The sequence below is a fragment of the Anopheles cruzii genome, chromosome 2, assembly GCF_943734635.1.
Source record: "Anopheles cruzii chromosome 2, idAnoCruzAS_RS32_06, whole genome shotgun sequence".
NCBI classification, from domain to species: Eukaryota; Metazoa; Arthropoda; class Insecta; order Diptera; family Culicidae; genus Anopheles; species Anopheles cruzii.
Window position 1 is genome coordinate 47,872,497 of NC_069144.1, and position 16,912 is coordinate 47,889,408.

Consider the following 16,912-nt stretch of genomic DNA (forward strand, 5'->3'; position numbering starts at 1 on the left):
TATGAATATGAATACTATGTGTCTGTTGCTGATTTTATTGTGCCATACCGTGTTGGGGGGCTTCACATATGTAAGAATCCTTTTCTGCCTGGGGTCACATTCGCGCGAAGGCTGTTAGAAAAAGTGCGCTCTTTAAGTTGACTGACTATTTAAAATTAAATGTTAACTAACTGAAAAACTGCGAAAAGGTTGTCCCGCAGGCCAACCGAAAATCACCCAAAAAACGTTCGTTGAGAAGGTATTTTACCGATAGCACTGGAGGCGTAAGAAGTGTCCGAAGCACCGTGTGTGAAGGAGATTTTTCGCATCAATTTGCCTGTTTTTTGCCGTATAACATTATAAAACGCACCTTTTGCTCAGCCACCTTTCGCGAATGTTTAGCCAGGGGTATGTGTTACTTATTATATTTTACATCTTGCTACTCGTTTGCTACTATTTAACGTGGCGGAGAAAAGAGAACACTCATTTTGAAATCAACCGTTGCGTGGTGAAAACAGAACAGAGGACACTTTAACGGCGTTTCGCCATTCTGAAAGAAATGGGCTTGAACACATGAAATTTACAGTTTGCTTTGATTGATAAGTTCTAAGTCGGATTCTGTGCCGGTGACAGTGTAGCAGGGTTGTATCCTTTCCATCTGCTTTTGCTCATAACTTTGATCCTTTCTCTCACCTCCAGGAGGCTCTCAGCAGGCGAACCACTTCTTTTAAAATTCAAATGACACCCGACACGCGGTACGTATGTATATATGTATATAATAATATGTATATGCGAGTTTCTGTTTGCTGTGTGTCCGTCTGTACGTGTGTATATATAAGTGTGTACGTGTGTGAGTGTGTGTGTGTGTGCATGGGTGGTGGGGTGCATGTATGCATACGCATATCTCACTAACATGTTCTAATCCCATTAATTCACTGTCATCCACCGCGATGCGCTGCTCTATACATAATTTGCTTTGTTTATATATGTATATATAAATATGTATGTATATAGGTGAATGTGTGTGTTTTCAAATGGTCTTGCTTTAGTTTTTACTGTTGTCGAGCCACCACACTTTGCTCCTTTATCGATCGATCGATCGTTAGGATCAGCAGATCTGCTAGGAAAGTCTTTAAGTTTCATGTTTGTCGCGTTTACCACCCGCGTACCGTAAAAGATGATAGCTTATTCTTCTCTGCTTGGTTGTTTAATGTTTTTTTTTCTCTCGCCCTACAGCACAGTTGAGGAGATATTGCACGGCGTTTTTACCTCGTTGGAAAAAGAAACACAAATTGGACCACTTCTAGCTTCGGCCGGGACTACGTTATCTACAAACATACACGATTCACTAGGAGTTGATATTCGTTCAGTGGATAAAAAATGGTGCCATTGAAAGAAAACATTGTTTGATAGCGTCCAATAGTCTTAGCTGCCACTCTGATGATTGATTAAATGCACCTTTTAAGAAAATCAAACGTTAAATGCTTTGCTCCTGCACAACCAACTCACAGCTCTCCCGCTTAAACTCTCCCAACAGCCGCTCCAACAAATTTAACAATATTCTATTGTGCCACGTAAAATACACCATCTATGCGCCCGTCTATCCTTCGCTTTCGTTCATAAGAAACTTTTTCATTGCCACATACTTGTACCATCGGTTCTCGCGGTTCGCACACACACCGCGCCTTTCCTACGATCCACAGTTTGAGATATTAACTTAAGGGAGAAAAGAATCAGTTCGGGGGCGCTGAAACGCCTTCTCCCCAATGTATGACCCAGTATGTATATGACTAGAATGAAATCTTTCGATAGCTCTATTACTTTGCCGAAAGGGTGGCGTTGCCAATGATGGCGTTCCGTGGATCGAGTTTGGTGAGGAAATCAGGCAGCAAGCAGTACTTGTAACCGAGCGATGGATGACCCGGTGATGCTCTCAAATGCGCGGACTGGTTCTTTTTTAAAATTGTGATATGGAAATTCGTACTTCGAAGGTTGCTGGCAGGGACACGACGACATCCTACCTCTCGGTCTCCCGACAGTTGTATGGAGTTTTCTACAGCTCACCACTAGCGTCCCACAAGTTGAAGGACGTGTTGGCGCACCCTCTTACAGGTGGCTTGCGTCGTAATCGGGAATGTGGTTCAACTGTGCCTCACGATTGTTCCAGTGGAACGCTGGCGGTCCATTGCTGAAGCAGTATTTCATCTGCAGCGGCTCGTCGTTTTCCACAAAGTACATCAGGTAGAAGTTGCACATCTCGTCCTCGTTCGTGGCACTGCGTGGATCGAGACCGGTATTAGTTCGACTAGCCCTAGCGGCCATGCGGCTCGCGGTGCTTACCCGATTTTCGTGATCCGCGTTCGATTGCTCTCCATGGTGCAGCGTGCGGCCAAACGGTCGTTCTTCCGGATCGGTTCGTGGTTCTCCACCGGGTAGAACATCTGCGGCGTCAGGGGATCGCGCTTGCCGAGCAGCGCCCAGTGGTCCTCGCCCGCGTCGTCCTTGCGGATCCGGTAGCCCGAAACGACCCGGCCCAGGCTGTGCGTGTGCGTTCGGTAGGCAAACGGATGGATCACCTTGTCCTCCTGGACATCGCAGAGCGTTTCCATGTGTTCGGTGGCCATCGGTCGGATGTAGCCGGCCGTACCGAGCAGCAGCACTCCCGCCTGTTTCGACAGCGGCTGGGTCGTGTAGTGGATGAATATTCCCGAATCGTCCGACGTGGTACCATCTGTGCCGACACACACACGCGAGTGCGAAGTTGATTAATCGTAATTAAGTTTGTCAACCGTAGCCGCGGCAGCTCTGTAGTAAGTTTAGGTCCCCGGGAACCGCCGGCATGTTACGAGTCAGATTAAACCTGGCGTAGCCCTGCGGTTTGCTGACGGGATCGGGCAGGAACTAATTGGACAAGGGACCCATAAATAGGGCTTTGAAAAGCTCTCCCCCGGGTGAAAGAGCGCTCATTGCAAAGCCGCTTCACGGTAACCGCGGACTGCAATCCGAGTACGAACCGAATTTCAATACATACTCCAACAATTTTGTCCAATTATCGGAACTGAGTTTCCAAGCTTCAGTTGTATTGAACTTGGGCTTCACGAAATTACATCCAACCTTTGAGCATTGTTCGGATGCGCTATCCGTCCCGACCGCAAGGACACAAAGGACCCACACCCAAGGCAGGAAACCGAAGTTCATGAATGATTTATCGAGTTACTTTCCAGTACCATTTCCAACCGAAACGAAGGTCGCCACGAAGGATCCGGATATCGGTGGGCTAGGGGGTGCGCGTATGCTGACAACGGACGGATATAAAATAGCGCCCGAGATGCCCACAAAATCCAGTAAGGTGGCGCATAATGGGGACGGTAAAATGTCAAGCTCCGCGGCGCTGTCTTCAGTTTCTGAAGCAAGGTGCTGGATTAAGCGTTGGTTATTTCATTTACTGAACTCCCCGTGGTCGCCCAGTTTCGTGGTCACGACCCTGTGCCCAACAACAGGTGGTTCCCGGAGCCACCTGCTGGCTCCCTTTCGTGGAATGATATAATGACGACAAAAGTTGTTGCCTTTCGTGTATCTGGGGTTGGAACCAATTTCCAATAACACTCCGGTGAGGCAAAGTCAACTCAATTCTGTCTAACAAACTGCGACGCCATACTGTCGTCGGAACAGGTTTCCTGGAAGATGCTGCGCACAGTGACGTGGCCGAATCGATGTGATCCGTAGATGCTTGTTGATGTTTTATAACAAACCATAAAGGTAGCATTCCAAACAAATAAACAACGTGTTCACTGTCCAATTCTTCGACCAACTCGGTGAACCCGTGAATAGCAATGAGATTTCCATCCTTCCATTAAGTCCGTCCGCAGTCAACGTTAATGTTGTCCCAAAAAAGGGGAACGACGAAATAAGTGGTCGATGAGCTTTCCTAGGTGCTCGTCCTTAAAATTGGACCTGGGACCGAGGGAGCACGTTTTCCAAGGGAACAACAGTCGACGATTGTCGAAAACAATTTGCCCATTCCCTTTCTGTGGGCCATTTCAACAGGTGCCCTTCGGCGTGGGACGATAAATGGAAACGGGCGGTTCCATTGCGATGCAAAGGCCATGGATTAATGGAAGCTGGGCGCTGGTTCGCTGCGTGGCAACCTGCGTGGGCTGCCACCTAGCGGCCGTGTCCTGCGCAGCTGTTTGCACAACAACAACAACGCCAACGTTCCCTGGCACCATCCACAGTTGATGGCCCTCCCGAAGCACTCGCAGAAATTTGAGGGAAATTGCACGACACCACCTCCAACTGGCCAGTTGAAACTGCACCGGTGACGCAGGACGACCAGTTGTTGACTTGTTAGTGACCCGAGACCACGTCGAAACGTTGTGCAGTTTCTCGTGTTTCTCTAAACGCTATTTTTGTAACACATTTCGGGCACCAACGTGGCGCCACATTCGGCCAGGTTTTGCCGGAGATTACGGATTCAGGAGATATGAAGTCCCTGCGTGGGACGACGAGACGTCACTGGTCTGCGGAATTACTACCAACCCACGCAGCCACGCAGTGCCGCTCCATCCGGCCGAACAGGGGACCGAAAGTCTTCGTGCGACAGCAGAGCTGATTCATTTGCCAGCCGGTCGTGGGCTTGAAGCCACATTTCCTGCCGTGCTGAAAGCTACCCTCGCTATATCCGGATGGAGCATCCGCAAAAGTTCGGGAAGCGAAGAAGTCGACTAATGCATCGGGGGGTTATAAAATTTTGATTCACCCGCAACCGTACCATCGACTACCTGGGAAATCTCGGGGCAGTGGTCGTGGGATGTGGTACAAATTGCGTCTGCGTTGCGCTTGTAAGCATCCTCGCTCCCCCCACGGCAATGTTACGGTGCTTTTCGTTTCGATTAGTTGGATACCTGCACAAGGCTGGATCCATTGGGTCGGATAAGCGACAGACAAAAACACCGAGTGACATTGCAGAAAGGCCACCGCCTTCGACTGAAGCAAAACAATAAAAGTCAAACTCATCTCAACGCAAACAAGTATGTCCCGCCGTCCCGGGAAATGTCTGGGCCGTTTTACCTTTAAATTTGTCAATGTGGGCATAGTGGACCTGCAGCACGATGTACTGGATCGGCGAGTCCTTGCCGACCTTAAATCCGACTCCGTCCGGGAGCTCGAGCTTCGGAGCATCGCGGGCCCACGCGTAGATTATCTGCGACGGCGCTCCGCTCCCGCACGGGCTGCCACTGTCCTCGCTGCCGCCGGACATTTCCCCACAGTTCCTGTGGGAGGGGGGCGAGAATGAAAGTTAATGGAAAAAATGATCCCGCCGGGGCTGCCGGCGTTCCGGATGACGACGGTGAGCTGTGCTTACCATACCGCGGATTCCGAACCGGGCGCACCGCAACCGTAGAGCAGCATATGATGAGCTGTGGCCATCGTCGCGTTCGGTTCAAAGCCCACTGATTCGAGAAAAGAAAAATCGAGCAAACAGTCAATGATTGTTTTGTTGACTTCAAGCCAAAGCGTCGGCGTCCACTTACCGATGTAGTAGCTTTTCGTGTAGTCCACCTTCACCGGTGTACAGAGGTAGAGTTCGGGCTGTTCGGGTTGAAAGTGGATCGTTAAAAATTGGGTACTAAAACCGTCGATAAATCACAAAATCGAAGATGTGTTAGAGAACCGGACAACTTTGATGTTTTAACATTAATGCCCACGGTAGGGGTTACTTTGATAAATTTGTCAAGAACGTCAACATTCTTGTCGATGAAAGGAAAAAAAACTAAATCACTAAATTATGTTCCAGTTAAAGTGACATTAAAAACCTCGCATAAATCTAGACCATCGCCTTTTTCCAGTTTTTCGCCTGCCATTTCACCATTGTAGGGGGCATGATTAAAAAGTCATAAAGCTGGGTTCTTCAGCTACTTCACTTAGTGTGCTACGTCGGAAAGCCATTTCGCGAAGGATGCTTTTAATCAAATGAGCTTATCAAACCCACAGCGCCACGCCATAGCAGCAACCTGTTGAAAGTTTTCCCTCCTAACCGACCGATAGAGAGAGAGAGAAAGAGTGGGTAAATCCAAATTAAATTCTTCTACACCACCACCGGATGCAGTGCACCACGCCGACGCGCATGACGCACCATTCCGTCGGTGAAGCTGGAAAATATTTAACAAGGAGTCAGCACAGCCCACGGGCGAGGATCGGCAACTGGCTGTTGGAGTGGTTCGACGTACCAGGATGCCAGCGGCCCAGGCCGAGATTTTGCTTTCCAGACATTAGGCCTGATTATCATTCTCTAATTGACTACTCAAGCGGTCATCTGAGTTCACTTTGGTATTAGCGCACCGTTTGAGTTCTCAAACGCTCAAACGCAAACTGGATGAACGCTCTCTGTGGAAAGCTTTCGGCTGGATGAACTTGTTCACTCGATCAATCGAGTTGTCACGGCATTATGGTTTTCAAACGGAGACTCGAATTTGACAATCGAGTTTCCGTCAACTTTTCGTAACGGAAAGTGCCGTTCTGTTAGGATGTCTTTGATTTTATCAATTATTTTGTATTGTTTATGCTGCGCCGTGCAAAGATAGTGATACTTTCAAAGATAGTTTGTATTTTGGTGATGAAAACTTCAATTTGTCAAATTTATGTCGCAATATTTTGCGATGAATTTTCAGTTCCTTTACTGCCAGTGTCGCTAGTCCAAAGTAGGTCTGCCTAACTAAGAGCCTGCTTTACAGCAAATAGGATAGGGAACTCAGGGTCCTAACCCAGTCCCAAGAAAACAAAATTAATGCCTTTGAGAGAAAGATCCTCAGAAGGATACTAGGCCCAGTGAAGGATGGAGAGCACTGGAGGATCAGGCATAATAGTGAAATCTATGCAGTGTTCGATGACCCAGAAGTCTCCACCATGATAAAGAAACAAAAATTGCAATGGGCGGGCCACATTATACGGATGAACGAAACAAGGATACCAAAGAAAACGCTATTGGGAACGGTACACGGCAGGAGACCAGTCGGTAGGCCAAGAGCCCGATGGGAGGACAGCGTTCGTAAGGCCAGCGAGGACCTGCTCGGTGTAGCAGACTGGAGAGGCAGGGCAGTAGGCAGAGACAGCTGGAGGGTCTCGATACAAGCGGCCATAGCCCGAATCGGGCGTTCGCGCCACCAATAGATAGATAGATAGATAGATAGGGAACTCAGTAGCTCACACATTGGTGTACAACAAGAACAAATAATCATGTACACCGAGAACGCGTAATTGTAAACGCGTAAACGTTGAACCAACAAGTGTCTCGTTATTATGGCCGGCGACAGAGCCGCACCGAATCCGAACGTTGCTTGCCGATCACCGATCACTTTCATCGCGTTGGAGAACGGGACCAGCTAGCAGCCGAACTCGCTGTGCGACCCGGAACTAACCACACAGGCCGTCGCGCATTTCGTTCGCTATTTCGTGCGCAAACTTGTAGTCGTGATCTCGGTGATCCGCCAGCTTACAATATTTCGAGTTACAACCTTTTACACATCTAAAAATTTCAGAAATGTAATAGCAAAAATTGCATGCACAGCTGAACTGCTACCTGTGTATGTGTATCTGTGTGTGCAATGTTTACAAAAATGCACCTGAAATGACAGTTCGTACTCAAAGAGCTTGACAAGCTTTCACATTTAAGCTTTTTAGCACATTTTAGCACATTTAGCACTCGGAGCTTCTCTAATTGAAAACCGTAATGCCGACACACGAGATTGCCATTTGAGATTGACAACTCAAGTACTTGAAAACCGTAATCGGGGGGATTGTCGTATAAATTGTGCCATCGCTTACACAACCCACACTCTTCCGACAGTAACGATTGGATAAGAAAATGAAGAATGCTCCCGTAAGAAAGTCCTTGTCGATAGCCGCTGTGTGTTTGCAGTACAAAGGGGAATCTGCTGTTGTATCCTACATCGGTAATGGCTGCATATCAACCGTTTCCTTTGCTAATCCTGTGTGGCGGTGATGGTGTGCAGAGGCGAAGCTGTTTGCATATATCGTTAACCTGACACGGCCAGTGCACCTTATAATGGGACCTGTGTTTGGGCTTTTTTCCAATTCATACAGGGTATTGCCATTTGAAAGGATCCACTCAAGGGAACGAAGTCGAGTCAAACGAACCACCATAATGATGTCATTAAAGTACACAAAATTCGGATTTTTTTATGATTTTGCTGGCCTTTGGAAAGAAGTTTCCAATGTTTACCCGTTTACGATCGAAGCATTCAACCTCTTAAGCTACGGGGTGCTTATGGAAGGTCGGCCTAGGTTTAGGGCTCTAATGAAATGAATGGCGATAATGAGAAGCTATTTGCAGGAAGCACGAAGCAGGAACCACGTTAACGACTCGTAATTAATATATTCATTACAACATCTTTACTGCCGATTAAGGGCGGGAAATAGACGAGTGAAAGAGTCCACGTTCAGTGCTCCGGAAGGGGCTCTTCTGTTAGCTTCCGTTGTTCCCAGTTTTTGTTTGCCTATTGGGGACCGTCGCCGTTTTTCCTTTCCGTATCAAATTAGCGATTTGCTTTTCGGTTTTCTTTTCCGATTTCCGGATCCGCCGCTCCTGGAGCATTGCCTTCATTACGAGCTCGGTTCATCCTTTTTTACGTACGGGACGAAATTCTGGAGTAAAGTTTTGCGCTCATTTCCTTAATTAGCCATTGACGTAATGTAAAGCGGGAGGCCGCAAAAAAAGGAAAATAAAACAAAATATGCTGCCGTAAGTTACGGAGCGGAGCAAAGCTTGGCAACTTGTAAATGAATTTAGCCGGCAGAGTTTTCAAACTAAAAAATGAGAATCCTTCGAGAACCATAGAGTACGTCATTTGTTTTATTATTTTTTCCCGAGTATTTGGAAGCATATTAATATTCAATCCAGCCGCAATCTGATCCATCATCGTCAACAAGAAAATATGCCCCACAAGTGGCAAATGTGTTCCCTCGGCAGTCTTCCAGACTGCCGTGCGGTGTATCATGACAAACACTCGACGCAACAAGGACACACGTTTCGAGGAGGTTTACGACCTCCTTCCATCCTCCAGAAGGAATCAATCAGTCCCGAGACGCCGCAATGGAGCAGAGCGTTTGATGGCATTCCGGCACGCTTGGTCGGTATCAAAATAACCGAATTGCCGGCGAGGATTTTTTCCTTCTGCACGAGTTCCGTCGGACCGAGTCCTCAGCCGGTGGTGGTCGAATATGATTTAACGAGTTGGCTGGTTGCTAGTTGGCACCTAGGCACCTAAAATTAGCAACCCCCCTTTGAGGGGCTGCTGAGCAACGCGACTTATAAAGAAAACCAGAATGCAGGGGTTTTGTTTGGAGAAAGTGGCTCCACGAAGACGGGAAAAAGGTCCTTCGCCAGGCAAGGCCGGGTTTCATTGAGCGAGGGAAAAGGTTTTTACTTTTACACAAAAGCAGCCAAAAATAGCTCTGTTCATAGCACATTTCCACGGGGGCTTTCGTCAAAACATCCGAAGAGTCAAAGCGTGGGAAGGCGTTTCGAAGCGCTCTCTTCTCGGTGATGGTCGGTGGCAATCGCAATCGACGAGCAAGAGGTGCGAATGGAAACAATACGGCCGTCCGCCGATCGAGCACCAATGACGTGGGGTTCCGGCCCAAGGATAACTGATGATGGACGCGTATCGGACGCGTATGAGTTTCCAAAATTGATCCAAACCCAGAAGCCGTATTATCTTATCGCCAAAAATGATGGATACAGTCCACCATTTCGTTGCTCTCACCCATCACTCATCGTTATTTTGGGGTGGATCGTTATTTTACCAGAAAATTGTTTGTCTTCCAGTTGTGCACTCGTGCGTCCGTACGTAAGGGACACACACACGCGTGAAAGGACGCGCCGTTACAAGCTAGTAAATGGGGTCCATTTTCAACGCATGCAAGTACGTGACGTGTTAGTGAGATAAATCGGCTTGTAAGTGACAGTTTACCGTCTGCCGACCAAGTTCACATCCATCCATCAGCGTTATTGTTTCAGGGGGTTTTCTGCTTCCACTTACTGGTTAATAGACGCACATTTCAAAGAGTATGTAGAGCAATGTAGTAAAACGCATTCCTAAAGCAGCAAGCAACAGTATCAAATATAGCCATCCCAGTATTAATGTATACTTCACCATATGGGGTCTGCTGCTGGCTGCTTGCAACCTAGATTCACCCAATTACCACGCTCCCTAACAGTTGTTGCCACACATACTTCAAATACGGAAACGAGCTGTGTTTCATTCGCAGCTCCATAAATAAGACGTGCCAGAAGTTCCGAAAACGGAAAAAAGCAAAATTCGCCATCCATTTTCTAACGAATCTTTCCTTTACGTCCATCCTCGTGCTCGTGCCCGAAGAGAGAAAGAGAGTTATGCCGACAAATATGCGAGGCACAGTTTCATCATCAAACAAAATCCGGACGGTTTGCTGAAAAGGTTAAAAGTCCTTGCGCAACAAATCGAGAGCGATTCACCCTTCCCGTTCTCCGAAATGGCCGGCTGGGCTGGAGTTAATAACTCCCCAACCAAAAAGGATGCCGGTGCGTCTTGCAACCCATGGACCGACGGACGAGCGGCCAGCTCTTAGCTCTGATCCTTTTGTGTTAATTTTGACTTATTTTCGCCCTGTCAACATCTGATAGGCCTCGTTGCCTTCGCCATTGTTACTCGCCATCAACAACATGAATCAACCTAATAACAACCCTTGCTATGATCTCGATGGGACGCCGGGTGTCGGTCTGCTTGCCGATTCGTGGAACGGCTTTGTTGTCTCCGCCAAATGGTGTCTAATTTCAGCTTCGACGCCTTCTTCGTTTCGCTCGCCTTATGTTACTGCGTTCGTGCCATCATCATTTACCAAGCGTAGCAACCAGCAGCTCTACTGTTGCTGCGGGAAACTGCACACGTGTCTTGTGTGCCTTTCTGACGTCATACTCTCGACGCTCGGACGATGACGTACAAAAAAACCAGACTCCTGCCAAAATTTCAGTCCATTCCAGTCCGTAAAACTGGAACAATGATGAACCGAGTGGGAACACGAATTGGTGTCGAGGACGACCGAACGAACGGTATTGTTTCCGCTTTTTTTACAACCTGAACTCTAACAGCAATCGAAGTTGGCAGTTGGCCAGCGGCGAGGCGGTCGAAGAATTTCCATTCACAAATGTGAACAATCCCAAAGTTAGCCTTGGAAAGGATGGAAACTTAGCGCAATCGAATTGACCGATTTTGTGATGGGAATTTGCAAAAGCCACCGGGCGTATTTTCGTAGCCAGTCATCAAATGTGAGAAAACCATTTGAAAGTGTACTCCGCTGATTCCGCCCAACAGATTGCGGATAAGGTTCCCCCGGGGCGGGAGACGAACACTGGAGAGGATACTAAAAATAGTACGATCAATTTATATTTTATCCTCCATTGTTTCCTCCAGGGCGCCAGAGCAGACGGGGGGAAAGTTCAATCTGTAGATGGTCACCGCTGCCATATGGACACATCCACCGCAACACGCAGCAGGGCGTAGTAATTTGTGGAGCAATCATTGTTAGTGTCCTATTACGCAGCTTCTTCTACGAACAGCACCACGGGCGGACGTGGCCTTATAGCTAATAATCCCACTACTTTTGGTACTGATGTTCCTTACGTGTCCTGGTACTCTGTGGGTTTTCGGTTCCGGTAAAAATGGCACGATTCAAGGGTGTACAGGCGCTTATTAGATTGTTCTCGAGCAGAATTCCGGCCCCACAGCCCCATTTATGTAAATGTCAGCTCTCGAGATAATTTCCCAAAAAACAATGGGGTAGACACAATCAACGTGCAACGTGAGTTTAATATTTTTCTGGATTTAAGGACAAACAAGGCTTGTTTTGGTCTCACGCACCTGTTCAAATTATTTGTTAAACAAAACCAATCCTCCGTTCGGTGCGAACAAAGCGATCCTTACGACGTTCTAAACAGAACAATCCACCGACGGTTTCTAAGTGGCTCGGGACTTTTTTACCCGGAACCAAACTCTCGCGAACCACGTCATACCCGTTCAAGACCGTTCCATTCTTCCACTCTAGCCGATGACGACAAAAGACCATCTTCTTTGGCCAATAAACTTAATGATAAATTTATTGACCGAAAGTGAAGTGGCAGATCACACACTTTCAACCATTACCATCATTTATTGGCGAACGTGTCGGCGGAGAGTCAATTGTGTTTATTAGATTATTAATTAACCGCGCACCATGATTGACATTGAATAAGATGGATATGACGTTTTAAACTGGAGAAGAAAAGAAAGGAGACGTCTTGTGAATGGAAGAAGGGCTATTTTCTCGCGTGGCGAGTGTTACAGCAGCCATCGATCATTCGGCGAGTGAATCGTGTGCGATAAGTTATTCTTGGTTCTCTTAAACCACATACTTGAGCCGTGTCGTACGAATAGTTAGTACCTTGTGTCTGTGGGTGTGCTAATTGGAAAGATAATAACATAACATACTGGACCATGTAAGAAGCATTACGTGTCTTGAAACGTATCCTCTGTGATCTAATTCTATCGCTCCATTACCGAGCACCACCTCAAGACCTTCTTCACGAGGCAATCGGTGCGGAAGTAATAGTCTTCGTCTGCAGTCACACACCGCTGCCGTTGCGGACAGACACGATAATCAACCGGACAAATAAAACCGGATTGACCAAGCTGGTGAAAGCCATCTCACCACTGCTTTGGAGACGTTTTGAACAGGGTTTAAGGTGAAAACGGGCAGCGGGCGAGCGATACCTGTACGAAACAGTTGAATAAACATTTAAACACTTCTCTCGGTAATGAAAACCTAGAACGGGCCGTTGTGGACCGCCTTCTCGTCGGGAGGCTAGATGCTAGACACTGATCGAGAGTGACGTTAGACATGGGACACACGGGTACCCATCGATCAATGCTCTAGATTTGTTACCGGTCTACATCCGGCCCGAAGACCGGTTGTCGATTTGGTAAACGCGACCCGTGATTACCAACGAACCGTCGGGTGGGGTGATACGGGGGCTCTGTACACTGTTTGAAATGTGTATACTGAAATTTCATCTACCACTTGAACTCAGACAAGTCGAGTCAAAGCGATAAGACGGGAATAAAAGTGCCTTGAGAGAGAGAAAGACATTAAAGCAAAAATGTTTCCACTTGCTTTTGAGAACTGTTTTCGAAGTGTAGTTGACTACTTTTCAAGTTGACAATGTATTCAAAATTAGTGTTTCTTTCACAACAGTCCCAACGAAACATCGAGAGAAGTCCTGTTATCAGCTAGTAATTAACTATTCCCATTAAACTGCAACGAATCCATTGTGCGCCCACGTTGCCGAGTGGCGCCTTATCGTAATGGTAACATGATTGTAAAATTCTCGCAAACATATGCTACACGATGCTCTGAACGATTCCGCGAAACATTGCTTCATTCCGATTGCTCTAGTGCGCCCTAGTATCGAAATTTGCTTTTGCTCCAAACTAAATAACATTAAAGATGCTGCGAAAAGGGTCTTGGCTCCAGTACTTGTCCAAACTATAATTGCACATTTCAATCCCAAGTGTTTCCAAAGTGACGAAACACAATTGTGTGGAATACAATGAGAGTGCCTTTTCAAGGCCATCTATGATGGGCAAAATTGCTTCCAGATGGTGGATGTTCCGCTCACCTTGTAGGGTACCACTTTTGGCATCAGAAAGGGGAATCGTCCAACCGGGTAGTCTCCACCGGTGCCACCGCTCGGAAGTCCATTGGCCAGGGCTAGGCACCCGCTCAAAGCCACCGCCGTCAACCACCAGCCGCTACCCATCGTCATCCGCTGTCGACTTTGGTTGGAGATGCTGTGACTGTGATTACCGGATTCTACCATATGGTAGCGGCGGTTCAACCGTGACGGAGGAGACGAATGTGACCGCTGTTGCATATTGTTTCCTTCGTTTTCTGCACACACATACACACACACACACTTGCGGCACGATGCGCAACACTTGCCGGCGGCACTTGACCTAAACACGCTGCACAGTGCAGAAAGGGTAGAAATAAGAAGTAATCACACTAGAGTGAAGCACACATACACACGCAAACGCAGCTGCCGTGAGGAAAATGGACACGAGGCTTCGCGAGCTTTATGCTGTGTGCCAAACTACACGTGTTTGTCGAGCACAATGCGTTGCGTGTGCGTTTTGGGCGCTCCAAAAAATCTATCTTCTTTCCACTCACTACCGATCTCTCACTTCGCTCTCGGTTGGCTTCTCTCTTGCTCTCGCTCCCAATCGTTTTGTTCCCCCGGACAAACGGAGTGAGAAAGAGACACTGATGATGATGATGATGAGATTCAATACACACTTTTTTACCCCTTTGCAAAGCACAAAACAGCAGGGATTTTTTGACGTGAGGCATTCCTTTTTGTTTTTGCCACCAACACATGCTCTTCCAGGTTTAGAACGGTACTTTGGGTTCGCCGTGTTAATCATCTAAATCTGTGCACTGTAATTTTGTCAGATATTGCTCAAATTTACACGACTCGTAGTCACCGAGTGAAATGCATCCTTGGGACCGATACCTCAAACACGCTTTCACAGATGCTTGGACGATATGTTTACTACGGTTTCTGCGCTCTCTTCTCAGCACACGATTAGGGCACACACACACCACCACACAAGCCTGCCCTTATGTGCTGCACAAGAGCCACAGAGTATACATAAGCACGGAACCACTTTGCGCCCTCGGCTCTGTGCTTTCATTGGAATATTTCGTTCATGACTCTCGTCAGTGCTTTCGAAAGTATGTAACGGTACTAGATTGAGCACACTAAACTTGTCTTTCGGTTGTGAAGCTACTTTGGAAAATGCGAAAACAACACCCGCAGTCAACAACGCAAGATCTGCCGCACTTACATTTTTCTGTGCTTTGTGTTTTCTTGTCAAACAACGACTGAACGTTCGAACGTTCAACGGAACTGGTCAACTGAGTGAGTTTCCGTAATCGAAACGCGTTTTCTCTCTCGCTTTTTCGCTCTCTCACTCAGTTGGACGCTACAAACTTTGGTCAACCCTTTGACCGCTCGGAAAAATGACTCTCTCGCGTGAGAAAAGTAAACCAGTGGATGCGAAGAAAACCAAAGCTTCTCAAGCAATGACGCCATCACCAGGTGACGTCACGAATTTAGCCGGCACATGACGCAGAGAACCGATAGTCCTGATGGTTTATGGATTGGTTTATTTCATTGCGGAAAATTCCAGATACATGAGCTTTCCCGCTTGCCGATAACATTAATCACTGGCCCCCTTGCATATATGATAATTACATTGTTCAATTCCCCCGTATACTTAGTCTAAACATAAACTCTAACACAGACAAAGATGGTACCAAACAAAAGCCTAACCTACTCGCCGTCGGGACGAAAGCTCAGCACAGCGTTGTAGACGTGGTTGAGTTTCTGCAGGAACATCTCCTTCACGTAGTGCGCGTTTCGGCTGTTGATGAACCCGACGATTAGCAGCAAACCCACGTATCCACCGATCAGCACGATTCCCTTGTTGTCGGCGATCCACTGCACAAAACGGCTCGGTGGGCGTTGCAAGAATGCCGGTTGAAGGGGGAAAAGCACCGGACCGGGTATTGCAGCGCGTTGCCCTCCGTTGGGGTCAGTCTTTGCTTCTTTGCTGGTCCCGTACAGGAGCAGATAGCGAACCTGAACCATTTCATTGTTTTTGATCAGGATGTATCGCTCTGGTAAGCTACCGTTACCGGTCAGGGTAGCCGAAACGCCGGCCGATGCCGGCAACGGTATGGCGCTCTCATCAATGGCCGAAGTCTCCTCTGGAAGTGTGCAGTGAGGACATTAATCATTGCACGTGGCCACTGCTGACCGTGTTCTTACCCTGGCTAACCACGTAGTTGGGATTGTCCACGTACTCGCAGAGCGCCACACAGGATAGGTGCGTCCCGAGTGCAGACCGGTTCCAGCCAGATCCGTTGGTGGCAAACATTTGGCTCACATGCAACTCGGCCGACAAGTAGATGCCCTCGCCAAACATGGACACCTTGTTCAGGTGTTGCTGAAGGCCGTACTGCAGAATGGAGTGGAAGTTGAACAGCCGGCTGCCGTGGTACGCGTGGCGCGTGCGAAAGTGGACCGCATTCTCGCGAAACGATCGCTCCGCCGACTGATGGGGACGATGTGTTACTTCGAATATCTGGCTGGGCGATTGGTATTTGGCATGGCAAGGGCACTTGGCAAGAACCTCTTCGTGCTGCGATTTGGGTACAATCCGCAGCAAGGGATGTGGCTGACGGCACAGGATCCAATGGAGCAATCGCGTCGCCTTTTCGTCGAGCGTTTCGAGAGCACTAGCAGTCAGTTCCGCTACCGCTGGAATCGTCTCGAGCACACTGTACTGACGTGGTCGAAGATAAGAGAATGTGCCAAAGATTACACGATGTATCGGTGTGTAAGGCGCCGCCACCTCAGCACCAACTTACCAGGTGATCAATGTTTTTTTCGCCGTTCACGATGAAATCCGGCGGAAACGGTTGCAGGCAGGAATCGTAACGAAAGGATCGAGCTGCCGAAACGAACAGCGATAGGCGCAGATCGGCCGCGAGCGGATCCTGTGAAACTGTTTGCCTCAGAAGCGAACGTTGCCGTTCGATCGGCACCTCCTCCATTCTTGATGGCAGCGTAAAGAAGGCCTTTCACCGAGCGAACAGAACGCAGAGTTTCCAGCTAAACGACGACGCTGGACAAACATTAAATTTCAGAACGAAAGCAAAGAAAACCCAAGCAAACAACAGATTTTCGATCGGTAACGAAAACGAATGTAAACACAAAGCCGCAAGCCAGCTGTGAACTGTCAAAGGTTGGGCGTTGAAGAGTAATTCCGAATCG

At 47.8% G+C, this 16,912-nt stretch overlaps 2 protein-coding genes across 2 annotated transcripts; both read right to left on the reverse strand.

The window, feature by feature from the left end:
• Positions 1–35: 35 nt before the first annotated feature.
• Positions 36–14,935, reverse strand: LOC128276796 (peptidylglycine alpha-hydroxylating monooxygenase). The gene is made up of 7 exons (XM_053015258.1): positions 14,919–14,935; positions 13,691–14,036; positions 5,514–5,571; positions 5,345–5,432; positions 5,050–5,252; positions 2,320–2,710; positions 36–2,254 (listed from the first exon to the last, which is right to left on the reverse strand). The coding sequence occupies exons 2-7, from the start codon at positions 13,943–13,945 to the stop codon at positions 2,086–2,088; spliced, it is 1,164 nt and encodes a 387-aa protein (XP_052871218.1). The 5' UTR covers positions 13,946–14,036; positions 14,919–14,935; the 3' UTR covers positions 36–2,085.
• A 354-nt stretch (positions 14,936–15,289) lies between these two features.
• Positions 15,290–16,819, reverse strand: LOC128267690 (protein mono-ADP-ribosyltransferase PARP16-like). The gene is made up of 3 exons (XM_053004580.1): positions 16,507–16,819; positions 15,905–16,421; positions 15,290–15,843 (listed from the first exon to the last, which is right to left on the reverse strand). Exons 1-3 carry the CDS (start codon positions 16,690–16,692, stop codon positions 15,407–15,409), a joined length of 1,140 nt encoding a protein of 379 aa, XP_052860540.1. The 5' UTR covers positions 16,693–16,819; the 3' UTR covers positions 15,290–15,406.
• Positions 16,820–16,912: the final 93 nt, after the last annotated feature.

Excerpts from the sequence above, each read along its gene's own strand:
- LOC128276796 (XM_053015258.1), bottom strand. The coding sequence starts at position 13,945 with ATGCAACAGCGGTCACATTCGTCTCCTCCGTCACGGTTGAACCGCCGC. Across the intron at positions 5,253-5,344 it reads GGTTCGGAATCCGCGGTATG|GAACTGTGGGGAAATGTCCG; the intron begins GTAAGCACAGCT and ends CCCCTCCCACAG. Across the intron at positions 2,255-2,319 it reads ACGCGGATCACGAAAATCGG|TGCCACGAACGAGGACGAGA; the intron begins GTAAGCACCGCG and ends CGATCCACGCAG.
- LOC128267690 (XM_053004580.1), bottom strand. The coding sequence starts at position 16,692 with ATGGAGGAGGTGCCGATCGAACGGCAACGTTCGCTTCTGAGGCAAACA. Across the intron at positions 16,422-16,506 it reads AAAAAAACATTGATCACCTG|TACAGTGTGCTCGAGACGAT; the intron begins GTAAGTTGGTGC and ends CGACCACGTCAG. Across the intron at positions 15,844-15,904 it reads CAACTACGTGGTTAGCCAGG|AGGAGACTTCGGCCATTGAT; the intron begins GTAAGAACACGG and ends GCACACTTCCAG.